Source organism: Poecilia reticulata, chromosome 15 (genome assembly GCF_904066995.2).
Source record: "Poecilia reticulata chromosome 15, P_reticulata-male-v2, whole genome shotgun sequence".
NCBI lineage: Eukaryota > Metazoa > Chordata > Actinopteri > Cyprinodontiformes > Poeciliidae > Poecilia > Poecilia reticulata.
Window position 1 is genome coordinate 3,243,034 of NC_088844.1, and position 14,665 is coordinate 3,257,698.

Consider the following 14,665-nt stretch of genomic DNA (forward strand, 5'->3'; position numbering starts at 1 on the left):
CAGAGAAAATCATTGTAAAGAGTAAGTGGTAATGAAAGTCATAGCAGTTCTATATGCAAGATGCATGAGATAGATAGATAGATAGATAGATAGATAGATAGATAGATAGATAGATAGATAGATAGATAGATAGATAGATAGATAGATAGATAGATAGATAGATAGATAGATAGATAGATAGATAGATAGATAGATAGATAGATAGATAGATAGATAGATAGATAGATAGATAGATAGATAGATAGATAGATAGATATCATGCAGTAAGTTGTCAGAATGTTAGAACATAAGACCAAATGTCATCTGATTAAATGCTGAAGTACAACACAGTTCATGCTTCTAATAATTAAAAAAAACGTCAGATTGTTTTTTCCATTAAAAAGAGAAATAACAGTCTTTATAAATATTTACTTCCTCAGTGAAGCGCCTCAGTTTCCTACAGTTTAATTTGCTGTATCACTTCTCCACATCCTCCTATATTTTTCCTGCTCAGTCCTCCTCTGAAAGAGTTTCGTGGGGAGTCGACGGCCGGGACTTGCTGTGACCTCTGCCCTCCAACTTCCTGTCCTGCAGGAAGTCTCGGATCTCGCCGGGCAGACGCTGGAACTTTTCCTGGAACTCAGCCTCCACCGCCGCCTGCAGCTGGAAAACCGTTTGTGATTATAAGAGATTGGAAACTAAAGATCTAACATTGTCCCCTGCAGGGAGATCATATTACTCAAATGTTTGGCCAATATAAAGTCTTGTACATCACTGGAATGTCTTCCTATGGACCCTTCGTAACTACGTCACTTAATTCAGGTTGAAGTGCCATGACGCTTTCCCAAGCTGTTTTTGCCAGTACAGCCATGGCTTCTATTTGTAAAAGTTTAGCTAAGTAGATGCTGATCTATTTTTTCCCCCTACATGTTAGGTTACATGATGGTGAGGCATTTTCTCATGGGTTACTAATGATTCGATGTGTATCATCAATCAATCAAATTTTATTTGTATAGCACATTTCAGCAGGAAGGCATTTCAGAGTGCTTTACATAATTAAAATAAAAACAGCATGTGACATTGAATAAACAGAAAGACAAAGAGAATAAAAATAAAAAATAAAAAAAAGGTTAAAGATAAAAACATTAAAATCTCTTGTAGGACTTCAGTTAAACGTCTCACACCTCAGAGTTTTAGTTAAGATGTCATTTAACAAGGATTCTCACACCCCTAGATATAGATTCGTTTAACTGGGACGTTTTCCAGGGAGGCTTTACATAGACAGTGTGAAAGAGAAATAAAAAGAAGTTAATAACTAGATGAAAAGTAAAGATAAAAACATTAAAAACATCAAAGACATCAAAACCCGCACTCTAACCCTAATTTAGCCATAAGCAACTCTAAACAGGTGGGTTTTAAGTTGAGATTTAAAGGCACCCAGTGTTTCAGCTGTTTTACAGTTTTCTGGAAGTTTGTTCCAAATTTGTGGTGCATAGAAGCTGAATGCTGCTTCTCCTCGTTTGGTTCTGGTTCTGGGGATGCAGAGCAGAACCAGAACCAGAAGATCTGAGGGGTCTAGACGGTTGGTACAGTAATAACAGATCTTTAATGTATTGTGGTGCTAAACCGTTCAGTGATTTATAAACTAACATCAGTATTTTAAAGTCTATTCTCTGAGCTACAGGGAGCCAGTGTAGGGACTTTAAAACTGGTGTTATGTCTCTATCTTCCTGGTTTTAGTGAGAACAGCAGCAGCAGCTTCTGGATCAGCTGCAGCTGTTTGATTGATTTATTAGTCAGACCTGTGAAGACGCTGTTGCAGTAATCAATGCGGCTAAAGATAAACGCATGGATGAGTTTCTCTAGATCGTGCTGAGACATAAGTCCTCTAATCCTAGAGATGTTCTTCAGGTGATAGAAGGCCGACTTTGTGACTGTCTTAATGTGGTTCTGAAGGTTCAGGTCAGAGTCCATCACTACTCCCAGGTTTCGGGCTGATCGCTGGTTTTTAGTTGTAATAACTGAAGCTGTGCATTGATTCTGGTTCGCTCCTCTTTAGGTCCAAAGATAATAACTTCAGTTTTGTTTCTGTTCAGCTGGAGAAAGTTTTGGCACATCCACACATTGATCTGTTCTAAGCATCTATTCAGTGATTGGATGGGTTCAGAGTCACCTGGTGACATCGTGATGTAGAGCTGTGTATCATCCGCATAATTGTGGTAGCTAATCCTATGTCCTGTTATAACCTTAGCCAGTGGGAGAATATAAATATTGAAAAGAAGGGGTCCTAGGATTGAACCTTAGGGTACCCCACATGTGACCTTTGACCTCTCTGATGAGAAGTTTCCGATTGAAACAAAGAAATCTCTGTTCTTTATGTAAGATTCAAACCAGTTGAGCACTGGACCGGAGAGTCCGACCCAACTCTCCAGTCGATTCAGTAAAATAATTTCTTCTAGGGTTTTATAATTTAGTAGTTGAAATTGGGTCATTTTTCCTGCATTTGTTTTGTTTGGGCACAGCATTGGTACTGACTTTGGAGTGGATGTGCAGATTAATCCTCTGATCTTTCGAATTTTCTCTGAAAAAAAAGTAGAAAACTTGTTGCAGGCGGCAATAGATTGAAGTTCAGGTGGCAATGTCATTGGAGGATTTGTGAGCCTGTCAACAGTGGCAAATAAAGCTCGAGCATTGTTAATGTTTTTGTTTATGACATCTGCAAAGAAAGCCTCTCTTGCATGTTTTAGTGTTGTGTGATAGTTACGTAGTCTTTCTTTGTAGATGTCACAATAAACGTGCAGTTGACCTTTATGCCATCTCCGTTCGGCCCTACGGCAGAGTTGTCTTGCAGATTGAACTGTTTGTGCATTTCTCCATGGAGATTTCTTCCTACCAGTCACAACCTTCACTTTAGTGGGGGCAAAGTAATCAATGATATCTGAAAGTTTGCACTGAAAATCATCCACCAACTTATCTATGTCATTATAGCTTAAGAGTGAGGAAGACGAGTATCCATCCATCCATCCATCCATCCATCCATCCATCCATCCATCCATCCATCCATCCATCCATCCATCCATCCATCCATCCATCCATCCATCCATCCATCCATCCATCCATCCATCCATCCATCCATCCATCCATCCATCCATCCATCCATCCATCCATCCATCCATCCATCCATTTTCTTCCTCTTATCCGGGGTCGCGGGGGACGAGTAGATTTGATGAAATGTTTCTGCTGTGTTTTCTGTGAAAGTACGTTTTGTGATAGTAGCTGTTTGTCCAAGTGGGTTAACGGATAAAGAACTGTCAAAGAAAACAGCAAAATGATCCGACAGGGTGACATCAGTTACAGAGACATTGGAAATATTCACACCCTTACTGATAACCAGGTCCAGTGTGTGTCCCTGAGTGTGTTGCTTGTTCGACATGTTGTGTTAAACCAAAATTCTATAATATATTAAAGAGCTTTTTTGCCCCTCGGTCTTGGGGGTTGTCAACATGAATGTTGAAATCACCGACAATTATCAAACAATAATAATCAATGCATATCAGAGATAGAAGCTCATTCAAGTCCGTAAAGAAACCTTCCACATATGTTGGTGTTTTGTATAAAGTTAGTGTCAAAGTTCGATGGTGGCCTTTTACCTCAATTCCAAGATGCTCAAAAGACATAAAATTACCCAAAGAGATTTTACTACAGTTTATGGTATTCTTAAATATTGGAGCCACGCCTCCTCCTTTTTTGTGTTTTCTATTCTCACTTAAAAAATTGTACGTAGGAGGCGCTGATTCAATTAGTACGATTGCTTCATTATTGTCATCCAGCCATGTTTCTGTCAGAAATTAAACATCAATATTATGCTCAGTGATGAAATCATTAATCAATGGAGCTTTAGCACAGAGAGATCTGGTATTTAAAAGAACCAGTTTAAGTGACTTGGAGGCTGAAAGCTCTTCAGTCTGAGGTTTGAATTAAGACCACTGTTTTTTGTATTTCTGTTATTTGTAACTGTTCTTGTAGTGATCCGGACAGGTATTGTCCTGTTTTGCATCCCCATTAGTCAATATTTGATTGCCTCTTACTAATCTTGCTAACTTGTGAAGTGTGTGGATGCTCTGCTAATTTCTGTGAAAAAACAGAGGGCTGCCAGTCTTTCCAATTAACGGCTGCCATCCATCACCATCTTTTTTCTTCATTAAAAGATTTGCGATAAAATGGCAAATTTGGTTTGCTTCCATGTGTTGAGCCACATGGATGACTCAACACCCTTTGACCCATTTCACAGCTTAATCAACTAAATAAAAGCAATATTAGGTGACCCAATGTCTGTTTACTGTCAACCTTTAAAGGATTTAATGCGTATTGATTGTTTTGACTTCCGTCGAGGCAGAGTGGGCCGCTTTCAGAACAATGTGACGTCACATGCAAAGGGCCAGTTGCACCTTGCAACAGGATTTTTACCCCTTGTACTTTTTGTCACATTAGAACCACAAATCTAAATCTATTTCATGGGGATGTTATCACTTCCAATGCTAGGTGTAAAGACCTGTCAATTACCTTGGCTGTCCGATCAGGTTCCAGTCATGGCAGTACTACCATCTGTAGATGTAACTTACCTTTGGTTTCTGATCTTGGATCTCCTGCAGGAGGTCATTGTGCTGCTCCACCATCTGATCCTGACGCTTAGTTTGAGTTTCCTCAAGCTGAGGACAACAAAGTTTGTTTCTTTTGCCAACACATCATCCCAATCTTGTTCAGTGTCTAAGAAGTTCAAGCAATAAATTACTGGAAGGTAGGTTCCTCTACCACTACTCACCCTCTTGATGTTTTGCACAACCTCGTTAACGTAGGACTTGTTGATCTCGATCTTCTCCCTGAAAGAAAGACAGGTTGAGCATAACTAGTTTACAGTTAGATGTTAGGTTAGCATGGTTAGCTAGCAGTATGGTTCAGGGCACTGTGTAGAGGACCTACTCCTCAGCCAGATGTTTCTCTTTGGTCTTGGCCTGGTTGATCTTCTCGGTTCTCCGTCGATCCATCTGCCTCTTCAGCTCCTTCTTCTCCCTGCAGCAGCATGAAGAAACATTTGAGCTGCAGGGTTGCTAGTTGCCAATCAGAATGAGCACCACATATTTCAGATTTAGGTTGGTATGTTGAAAACTATGTATCACTTTGCTACACACACACTACTTTGTCATAAAATTCCTCTTTCATACATTGAGGTGTGTTGCTATAACATGGAAAAATGCGGAAAAATGAAATGGGTTTGTTTTGAAAGGCCCCTGTGATGTAGAAATACATTTATTTACTAAAAGATAGCTTACCAAGACAAAGGACTGTTACCGGAGTATGACAATTTAGAAAAATAAAATGTAAAAAGGACAAGTGAACATGTTTAATATATAAATGAATCAATTTATGTCACAAAAAACAAACTCTGTCTCATGTTAAAAGGCAGCGAGTGTGTTGAAGGTTTTTTAAAGGCTTTTCAGAGTGAGAGTGAATATTTCTAAGAACTCTGTATGTGTGCATACAGACTTTAGAGAGATTATGGTGTTGGACCTCATTTAGTTGATTTCTGCATTGAGCATGGTCTGAAAGTCCCAATATTGTTATTTTGACAATTATTCCTGACCTGTTCATAGCAAAGTTCAGCTTATTTTGAATCAGGTAATTAAAAACTGAAAAAATTCTGATAAGAATCAAATGTAAAGTGGAAGCCTGTTCTTAGTGGATTCCTTCTCAGAACTATTCACCTTGAATTTTATAAAAGTGGTTCACTTTAACATCATCACCCTGTTCTGGCGCTGTGTGGGTAATGCAGGTTATTTTGTGAAAATAGGACATTTCCACATTAAACATGGGAATGTGTGTTTCAAAAAGAGGGAAAGTAGGTTTATGTGGTTCCTGTAGATTTTTTTCATATCAAACGTCCAGAGATTTCCAGGCACAGATTTCCAAAGCTTTCAGTCCCAGTTAGAAGAAATCAAAATGTTCAGAATGAATTTATGACATATATTTGTTCTGTGGCCAGGCTGAAGCATAAATGGAAAAGAAACAGAGACTGAGAGTAAGGAAGGAAAAAAAGAGGGAATAAAAGAAAAATAAATGTATTCACAGACAGGAGGGAGGAATAATGAAGGAAATACTCAAGAAAGGAGGAAAGAACAAAGTAAGAAAAGAAAAATGAATAAAGGTATAAATGAAGAGAAGAATAGGAAGGAAAAAAGGAAGGAAGACTGGAAGTGAGGAAGAAAAAAAGAAGGAATAAATGATGGAAGGAAGGAATGGTGTATGGAAGGGAGGAAGAATTGAAAAAAGAAATAAAGGAGACAGGAAGGAAGAAAAGAAAAAATGAAAAAGAAGGATGGAAGGAAGAAAATACAAAAACGGAAGGAAGGAAAAATAAAGAAAACAAGGAAGAAAAGAAGGAAAGATGAAAGGAAGAATGAATTGAGAAAAGCAAGGAAGGATGGAGGGAGGAAAGAAAGCAAAAAAGGAAGGAAAGAAAGACAAAAGGACAGAAGGAAGACAACAAAGAAGGAAGGAAAAAAGGAGAAAAGAAGAAAGAAAGGAACCCTTTCTAGTCCAGTCCTTCCCAGTCTGGATTAGGACTAGGAAGGATTATGGATTCCTTCTCAGAGTTTATTCACCTTGAATGCAGAAATCAACTAAAATGAGCTCCAACACCATAATCTCTCCTTCCTAGGAAGGACCTAGTCCTAGTCCATTCCAGTTCTAAAGCAGAACATTTAGATTGGAAGGGGAAGATATGTTAATATCGCAGACAGCATCATTAAAGAGATGAACGTGTACATCTTCTGATTTTATGGATGCTTTGGCTCTGCTTACTTGTCACAGATGTCTTTGAGCTTCTTCATGTGGGAGTTGTGGCTCTCCTCAGCCAGACTGGTGAGCCGCTCTGTAAGCTGAAGGAAACAGAGATCCTCATCCCTTCACTCTCATCATAGAAAAAAAACCATGCTGAGTCATTGTTACAAGTGCAGTCAACCTGAGGCACAGATGATGTCAGACCTTACCATCTTGATGTGCTCCCTCTGCAGATACTTCTGGCTGTAGTACTGCTCCTGCCTCATAGCCAGCAGCTGCTGCTGCTGCTCATCCCTTAGCTGCTGCAGACACTCGTCTCTGTCACTCTCCGGACACGAAGCCCTGGCAAATGCACAAAGCATTGTCACCTTTCCCTAAAACTCAAAAAAACATTCACCAAAGTACTACACATCTTAAAACGCCACATTTATGCAGCACCTTACCTTATGTGGCAGTGATTAACTGTGTTGTATTGTTATTCTGGCTTTGTTCACCTGCTCTTGCTGCACTGCCTGGCCGTCTTCTTGTACTTGCTGCTGAACTCTCTGAGGAGCTCTGAGGTCTTCTTCTGGTGCCTCCTCACCAGCTCCTTCAGCTCTTTGAACTGACGCCGCTGCTCCTTTTGGTAGACCTTGGACTGATGCAGGGCATCCAAGGTGCATGCTGGGATATCTGTCAGTACGTCATCAGATTCATAGTTCTCATCAAAAAACATGAAATTGTAAGAAGATTGAATTTGGGTTAACAGACAATTTTACAATCGTGGCAACCAAACAGAAACCAACAAAAACGTCATTCACATATGAACATTACTTGATATAATTAAGCAGAAACACATTTTGTTTTTGCAATTACCTTAATTACTGTGCTAAAAAGTATATTTCCTTTTCATTAGGAAGCCAGATTAAATTAAAAAAACAGTTTTCAAATGATGATTCTATTTTCTGTGGGTAGCAATTGCAATTTGTTTTGCTTGGCATTTTTGCAAATTTTGAAAATGTTTATGTAACTGGGTCTATATTAATAGTTGTATATTTCCACAAATTATGTTCTCTGCTTCTACTTGACGGTTGCTGTGTTCCTCTGTGTCTACTATAAGGGGTTTGGACCTTCAACTCCGCCTTATTTTCTTCTTTTGTTCATAGTCCTCCAGGACTATTATAAATATTAAGTTATTAATTTCCTCTTCCCTTTTGTTATTCGTTCCTCTGGGGAGAGGCAAGTTTTATAATCTATTGTAATCCTTTCATTTATATTGTTCAAATGTTTATTTTTCCTTCTGTATTAATGATAAGTGTTTGGATATTTTTATTTGAGTTGCTATTACACCTTTATATCATTTGATGCATGCTAACTATTATTTCTTATAGATTGGGTTGGAGAACTGGAGCACATGCTAGGTGCTAATGCTAATATCTCCCGATTGACAGATTAAATAAACGGAGACCGCCTCCAAACCCAGACTTGGTTTGTCTGATCACCACACAACACACACAATGCAGAAATCCACCGGTCACATTTAGCACACTTTGCTTCTCCTAAGTTTTCCAGAAAAATTCTAAATGTTAATTTACTTGACAATTTTGTAAACTTTCATTTGAATAAAGTTCAACATCTGTGTTGAAGTTTTACCATTTCGACTGTTAGGAATTGTTCAACTAGTTAGACGTTTATATTCATGGTCTTATTTTGTAGCAGTAGCTCCATTTCCTCTCCACTCATAATGTGGGTGCAGCAATTGATGTTTATTCTGTACCCACAATGCAGTTCTACAGTAAGCAGTTTAAAATCTACGAATGTCCTGATGTCCTGTGTGTTTTCTGACTAAAACTCTACTGTGGTCAATTAGGGAAAAACAGCAACAGAGTTACCAATACTCAAAATATAAAACTGATGTTTTATTTTATTTTTTTTTTAAATTTGGTTAAATCAGGGTCTGAAATGCAGATTTTTTTTTAGATCTTTCAGCCTACTTCAAGGTGTCAGACAGGTTCTACTTAAGTGATTTCTATTTAAGTAAACATTCCTTAATTGTGTGAATAACTTCTTTTTTGCCTAATAAATAAATCAATTAAAAACGGCCTTTTGTATTTAATGAGCTTACTTTATTAATCCAAGTATTTGTTGATTTTTAATATTTAACAATTCATATATTTTATATATGAAGAAAACCTCACCTATTAAAACACTTAAAACTAGATCTTCAGTCTTTGCTGCTGGTTTGGCTGCTTCTAAAATTCAAAAATGAAAAGAGCAAGACAATTAAATCTATTGTTACATTTATTAATACAAAAACCATAGTTGTGATGTTATTTTTTCCTACCAGTTGTAGCTGCTTGCTGATGGGCTGCGGAGGCTTTTGGTGTCGTAGCAACGGGGGTGTGACCCGTTGGACCTGAGGTGGGACTGAGTCCGTTTTCCAGCGGAGCCGGTTTCAGGTCGTTCTTCCGCTCTGCTCCCATGTCCATCTCATCCTGTAAATCAGGAAAAAATGATTGTTGCCAAATTACATAAAAAAAAAAAAACTAGGTAAATAGATAAATAAACAACAATAGATGGAATAAGAAGAAGCGGTATACCTCGATCTGCGCCTCTTCCTCGCCGTCCTCCAGGGTCAGAGCTGCCAGCTGTTTAGCTCTCTGCTCCAGGAGGTTAACATACCGGATCGGGTTGGACAGAGCCTCGATCACATCTGGAGGGAAAATGAGGACACAGACGATCACAGCTGGATGTCAGAGATGATGAAGATGATGAACTAGAACCTCAGAACTTCTACAGCCGCAACCCTGGATCATTAATTCTTCTCAAGGTAAAACTTTAACATTTTGAGGATTATTTATTTGAATTGTAGTTATTATGAGTCTGTGCAAACCTTTTCATTATCTTAAAAACATTTTTGAAAAAACAAAAGCAACCCAAAAATAATCTGAGATTTTACAGCATGTGTATTGTCCTGAGATCTGGAATGTTCTAAGAAACCTTCTTCCAGCAGAATGAATAAGTTAGCTGACAATTATGGGTTGCCATCTGTAAAGTTACACAGTAAAAAGTTAACAGCAATAATATGGGTTACTTAGCCTGTCATAAAAGATAAAATGAAGATTCATTTTTCAAAGTCATATATTCATTCATTACAAAATGTCAGTTTCCAACTAATTATTTAATTGTCAACTGTGTAACTCAACTGTGTAACTTTACATTTATTAAGCAGCACGCCATATGCAATCAAATAATCCTTCTATTAAAAAAATGTCCAGCAGGTGGTTCTAACGAGCTGTGAAGCCCACAAGTTCCTTGGAAACTACAACAAATCTGTTTAGCTGGCATTATGATGTGATGTTCCAAAAATGGCAGTATGACTGATGATTTATGAAAAAACATTTTTTTACTGGAGAGGTTTGTGCAAAAATGAATGTTTCCAAATTAGTCTATGAAGAGAAGACCTTGCTGAAGCAATAAGCTCTCTACAGCTAAAGGCTATGCAATCCTATTAGCAGTTGATCACACATAGAATAATTTGTTTGTGATAAACAAGCAGTGACACAGTTTTTTTTTCATCTATTGTTAGCAATGATTGCATCCATAGGAAAGTCTAATCATCACTGCTTCACATAAAAATGGCCTAAAGTTAAAAAAAATAATAATAAATAAATAAAACAAACTGGTGCTAAGAATGTTCCATCTCATTGTGCGGTGAATTCAGAATTCATTAAGTCCAAGGATATCCAGCAAGCTCCAGGATCAGCAAAGCGTTAGCCCATCACAGGGATCAGAGCATGTCTCACAGATGAGAATGGTGAACTTTTGAACCTGCTGCCAGGATTTCTTCCACACCCTAACCAGTCAAAGAACTCTCTCACTAAGCAGGTGGATAAAAAGAATCAATAACATATGGATCGACTTAAAGTTCCAATAATAAAGGATCACCATAAGTCAGGACTAGAGAGTCAAACAGGATCAAAGAAGTTAACTAATACATTTTACTTGCAATACCTTTCCAAAGATTAAATTTCTGAGGAGTTTTTACCTGCAAATGTATCTGGGACATAGTCTTTGACTTCAATGTAGACAAACACAGCTGGCAAAATCAGAGACTGGTTTTTCTCATTCCTCAAGCCGATGTAGCGATAGCCTGCAGAGGAAACATGGACCAAATTATTCACTATGTTGTTGACCCACTTATACGTTTCAGCTCATCAAGCTAACTTTGACATCAAAGATAACCTAAAATGCTGTTTTCTAATGGTGATTTCATTATTGAGCGAAAAAAGTTATCCAAACAAACCTGGGCCATTGGGAAAAAATTATTTGCTTTAACCATCCACAATTTTTTGAAAGGTAATTTGAATTTCTCTAGCACTCCCAGACCAGTAGAGTCACGAAATCACTTAGAAGTACAGTGGACACTGGCATATTCACGGTTCAGGATTCGCTGATATTTCTGTGGAATGTGACAACTAAGTATTTGTGGAAAACCCACGTATTTGTGGATTTTTTGTAGAGCATATATAAAATGCATCAAAGCAAATGCAGCTTGGGAAGCTAAAATACACAATTGTAAAACAGCCAATCCAGAAGCACTATTTATTTTCCTTGGTGCTAATTGGGTGTAGCCCAAATATAGAAGACAATTGATGTTAGCTTGTGCTGAAGTGCTAAGATGGTTTTCCATATTACATAAAGGTATATTTGGTGTTTGAACTATTAAAATAGACGGTTAATGCGATTTTAGAGGAGGTCATATTTACATTATCAACATCATAACTGGATTACTTCAAACCTAAGGACTGGGAGATTTTCTCACTTTTATTTTTACCTTACTTTTCTTCACCTCCAAGTTGAATGAGGGCAAAATGCCCCCGTCCGACCCCAAGGACTTCAGTTTTTAGAAATGAAGATTCAACGGCTGGAGGTGAACTTTGAGATCAACGCTACCTGTGGATATGAAACAACTCTTCCTCAAATCAGTGGAGAGGTCGTACACCTCGCACCAAGCAGCTCACCCTGGATCGCTCAGGGCGCCAAGCCGAAACAAAAGTCTCACACTGGAGATCCCATGAGACGACTAACAAGGAGAACCCCTCACCTGAACGAATCAGCGTGGCCGGCTCTGAGCCGAAACCCACTTTCGACGTCAACTCCTGCTCCGCCAAAGAAAAGTGAACAAGCAGCTGGAACCAAAACGGCACCACCGACCCCGCTCCCAAGGACAAAGCGACCAGCCCAAGCCTCAAAACATTCCGACTCTGTGGGAATCCCACTGAAAAACAGATTTTCTGCACTCCAGCCTGAGCCTCTGAGTGAAAACCCACCTTCAAACATCAGCAATGAGACTAGACCAACACATCCACCCCCCAAAGCTCTGAAGGACAAAGTGACCACCAGGAAAACGAAAGGTATGCCAAGAGTGCTTATTGTTGGAGATGAGGCAGTAAATGGAATCAGTCATGTTTGCAATCCCAAGAAAACAAGAGTGGTTTCTTTTCTTGGTGACACTGTATCTGATTTGACTCACAAAGTGCTCTCTCTAACCACTGATCAGCCAAACATGGAGACTTTAGTTTTGCATGTTGGAGCCAACAATCTGGCAAAGCAAAAATCGGAGATTCTGAAAAAGGACTAATATTCTTCTGGACACTATGGGAACATTAAAAATGAAGTTATTTCTCAGTGGTCCAATTCCATCACCTCAATGGGGAGACGAAAAACACTCCAGGCTGCTCATGATAAACAAATGGCTGATTAAAACCTGCTCTGCCAGCTCAGTGACCTTCATCGATAACCTCTGGATCTATTGGCAGCCCTTTCACCTCTTTGGAAGAGGCGAACGCAATCTTACGAAACATGGAATAAAGCTGCTCACTGCAAACATTTTTCATTTTATCAACAAGAACAACAATGTGACCATCGCTTCAGAAAAACAGGCTCAAGGATGTCTGACTAGAATGGAACCCTCCGCTTATCAGAAGCAAAGTGTCCCAAAACAAACTGATATAACATTGACTGGGAACATAGCGACTGGTTCCCCTCCTCCTTCCCCCTCCCTCTCTGCTCCTACTCTCACTCACAAGATACCTTTGAAGAAATGTCTTCCGGACCAGAGTTTCTCAAATTTACAGATGGAATGGAGTAACAGGTTCGCCTTGTCACAACTCTTCTTAGCGCTAACATAGCAGACCTCACTTCATCTAAGCCACCTGCCTCTGACTTCCCAGAGGATCCAGCACTCTGAGTCTCTGAGGTCTGAGACCGGGGTCCAGATATTATCTTTACACCCGACTTCCTCCAGAATGTTTCTGGCCCCCCAGAACTGCAAAACAGGACATTACGAAGAAAAGTTACAAAAAACAGAAATACAAAAAACAGTGGTCTTAATTCAAACCTCAGACTGATCCCCTGCCTAAAGGAACCTCAGACTGAAGAACTTTCAGCTTCCAAGTAATTTAAATTGGCTCTTTTAAATACTAGATCACTCTGTGCTAAAGCACTATTAATTAATGATTTCATCACTGAGCATAATATTGAGGTTATGTTTCTGACAGAAACATGGCTGAATGACATTAATGAACCAATCATACTAATTGAATCAGCGCCTCCTACGTGCAATTTTTTAAGTGAGAATAGAAAACACAAAAAAGGAGGAGGCGTGGCTTCAATATTTAAGAATACCATAAATTGTAGTAAAATCTCATTGGGTAATTTCACGTCTTTTCAGTATCTAGGAATTGAAATCAGGAGGTGGGGTTGACGGTCGAGGTGGAGACATGGAGATCTGTCGGACCATGGAGGTGTTAGCAGATGTGACACTCTTTGAGGAGAAGTAGAAATTTTAAAGGCGTTAGTTTCAAATGAAACTCCTTCCTGCTTAGGTTTCCTGTTGACAACAAACACGAACCAACAAAGTCTATGATTTAACCTAAACTATTTTGGGGTGCTACATGGACTTGAATAGTCTTCAAAGCAGCTGTCCTGAGTTCAAAGCAGAAATGTTATTTTTTTTGCGAACTGATACTGTAACAATGTGAACTGAAACTATGTTTTTACAGTCAGAAGCAGCCTGTATACTCCATGCCAGGCTTTATCCAATGTGGATGTCACAAAACCTTCTCCAGCTGGACAGAAACAAAACTGAAGTTATTATCTTTGGACCTAAAGAGAAACGATCTAAAGTCAATGCACAGTTTCACCTGTTACAGCTAAAACCAGCAATCAAGCCCAAAATCTGGATGTAGTGATTGACTCAGACCTGAGCCTTCAGAGCCACACAAAGACAGTTACAAAGTCGGCCTTCTATCACCTGAAGAACATTTCCAGGATTAAAGGACTAATGTCTCAGCGAGATCTAGGGAAACTTATCCATGTGTTTTTCAGGGCTCTGTACTGGGACCCTTGTTGTTTATCATTTACCTCCTCCCCCTGGGTGATATTTTTCGCAAACATAACATCCAGTTTCACTGCTACGCGGATGACACCCAACTCAAATGGAAGCATGGAACTGGGTTTGGTTGAAACATATTCAACCAAACCCAGTTCCATGCTTCCATTTTCCTCCCTCACTGACTGTCTTCTTGAAATAAAACAATGGTTTACTCTTAACTTTTAAATTAAATTCTTGTAAAACTGAACTTCTCTTAATTGGTACTAATTCAATACTAAGTAAACTTGATAATTTCTCCACTTCAGTTGATAACTCCTCCATTTTTCCCTCCCCTCAGGTAAAGAGTCTGGGTGTCATCCTCGATAGCACCCTCTCTTTTGCCTCCCATGTCAATATCACTCGGTCAGCTTATTTTCATCTCCGAAATATTCGCCGTCTCCGTCCTTCTCTCACTCCGCACTCCACTGCTGT

General features: G+C 39.0%; 1 protein-coding gene across 1 annotated transcript in view; it reads right to left on the reverse strand.

The window, feature by feature from the left end:
• Nucleotides 1-346: 346 nt before the first annotated feature.
• The window catches only part of LOC103476610 (1-phosphatidylinositol 4,5-bisphosphate phosphodiesterase beta-1-like), a 65,749-nt gene continuing 51,430 nt past the window's right edge, over nucleotides 347-14,665 (reverse strand). Inside the window, exons 22-32 of the mRNA XM_081616049.1 lie at nucleotides 10,844-10,948; nucleotides 9,396-9,508; nucleotides 9,140-9,290; nucleotides 8,994-9,047; nucleotides 7,311-7,488; nucleotides 7,026-7,158; nucleotides 6,838-6,914; nucleotides 4,960-5,049; nucleotides 4,802-4,859; nucleotides 4,602-4,688; nucleotides 347-642 (exon numbers count right to left, since the gene is read on the reverse strand). Of these exons, the coding sequence (XP_081472175.1) occupies nucleotides 490-642; nucleotides 4,602-4,688; nucleotides 4,802-4,859; nucleotides 4,960-5,049; nucleotides 6,838-6,914; nucleotides 7,026-7,158; nucleotides 7,311-7,488; nucleotides 8,994-9,047; nucleotides 9,140-9,290; nucleotides 9,396-9,508; nucleotides 10,844-10,948 (1,199 nt within the window). The 3' untranslated portion in view covers nucleotides 347-489. The remainder of the gene's footprint in view (nucleotides 643-4,601; nucleotides 4,689-4,801; nucleotides 4,860-4,959; nucleotides 5,050-6,837; nucleotides 6,915-7,025; nucleotides 7,159-7,310; nucleotides 7,489-8,993; nucleotides 9,048-9,139; nucleotides 9,291-9,395; nucleotides 9,509-10,843; nucleotides 10,949-14,665) is intronic.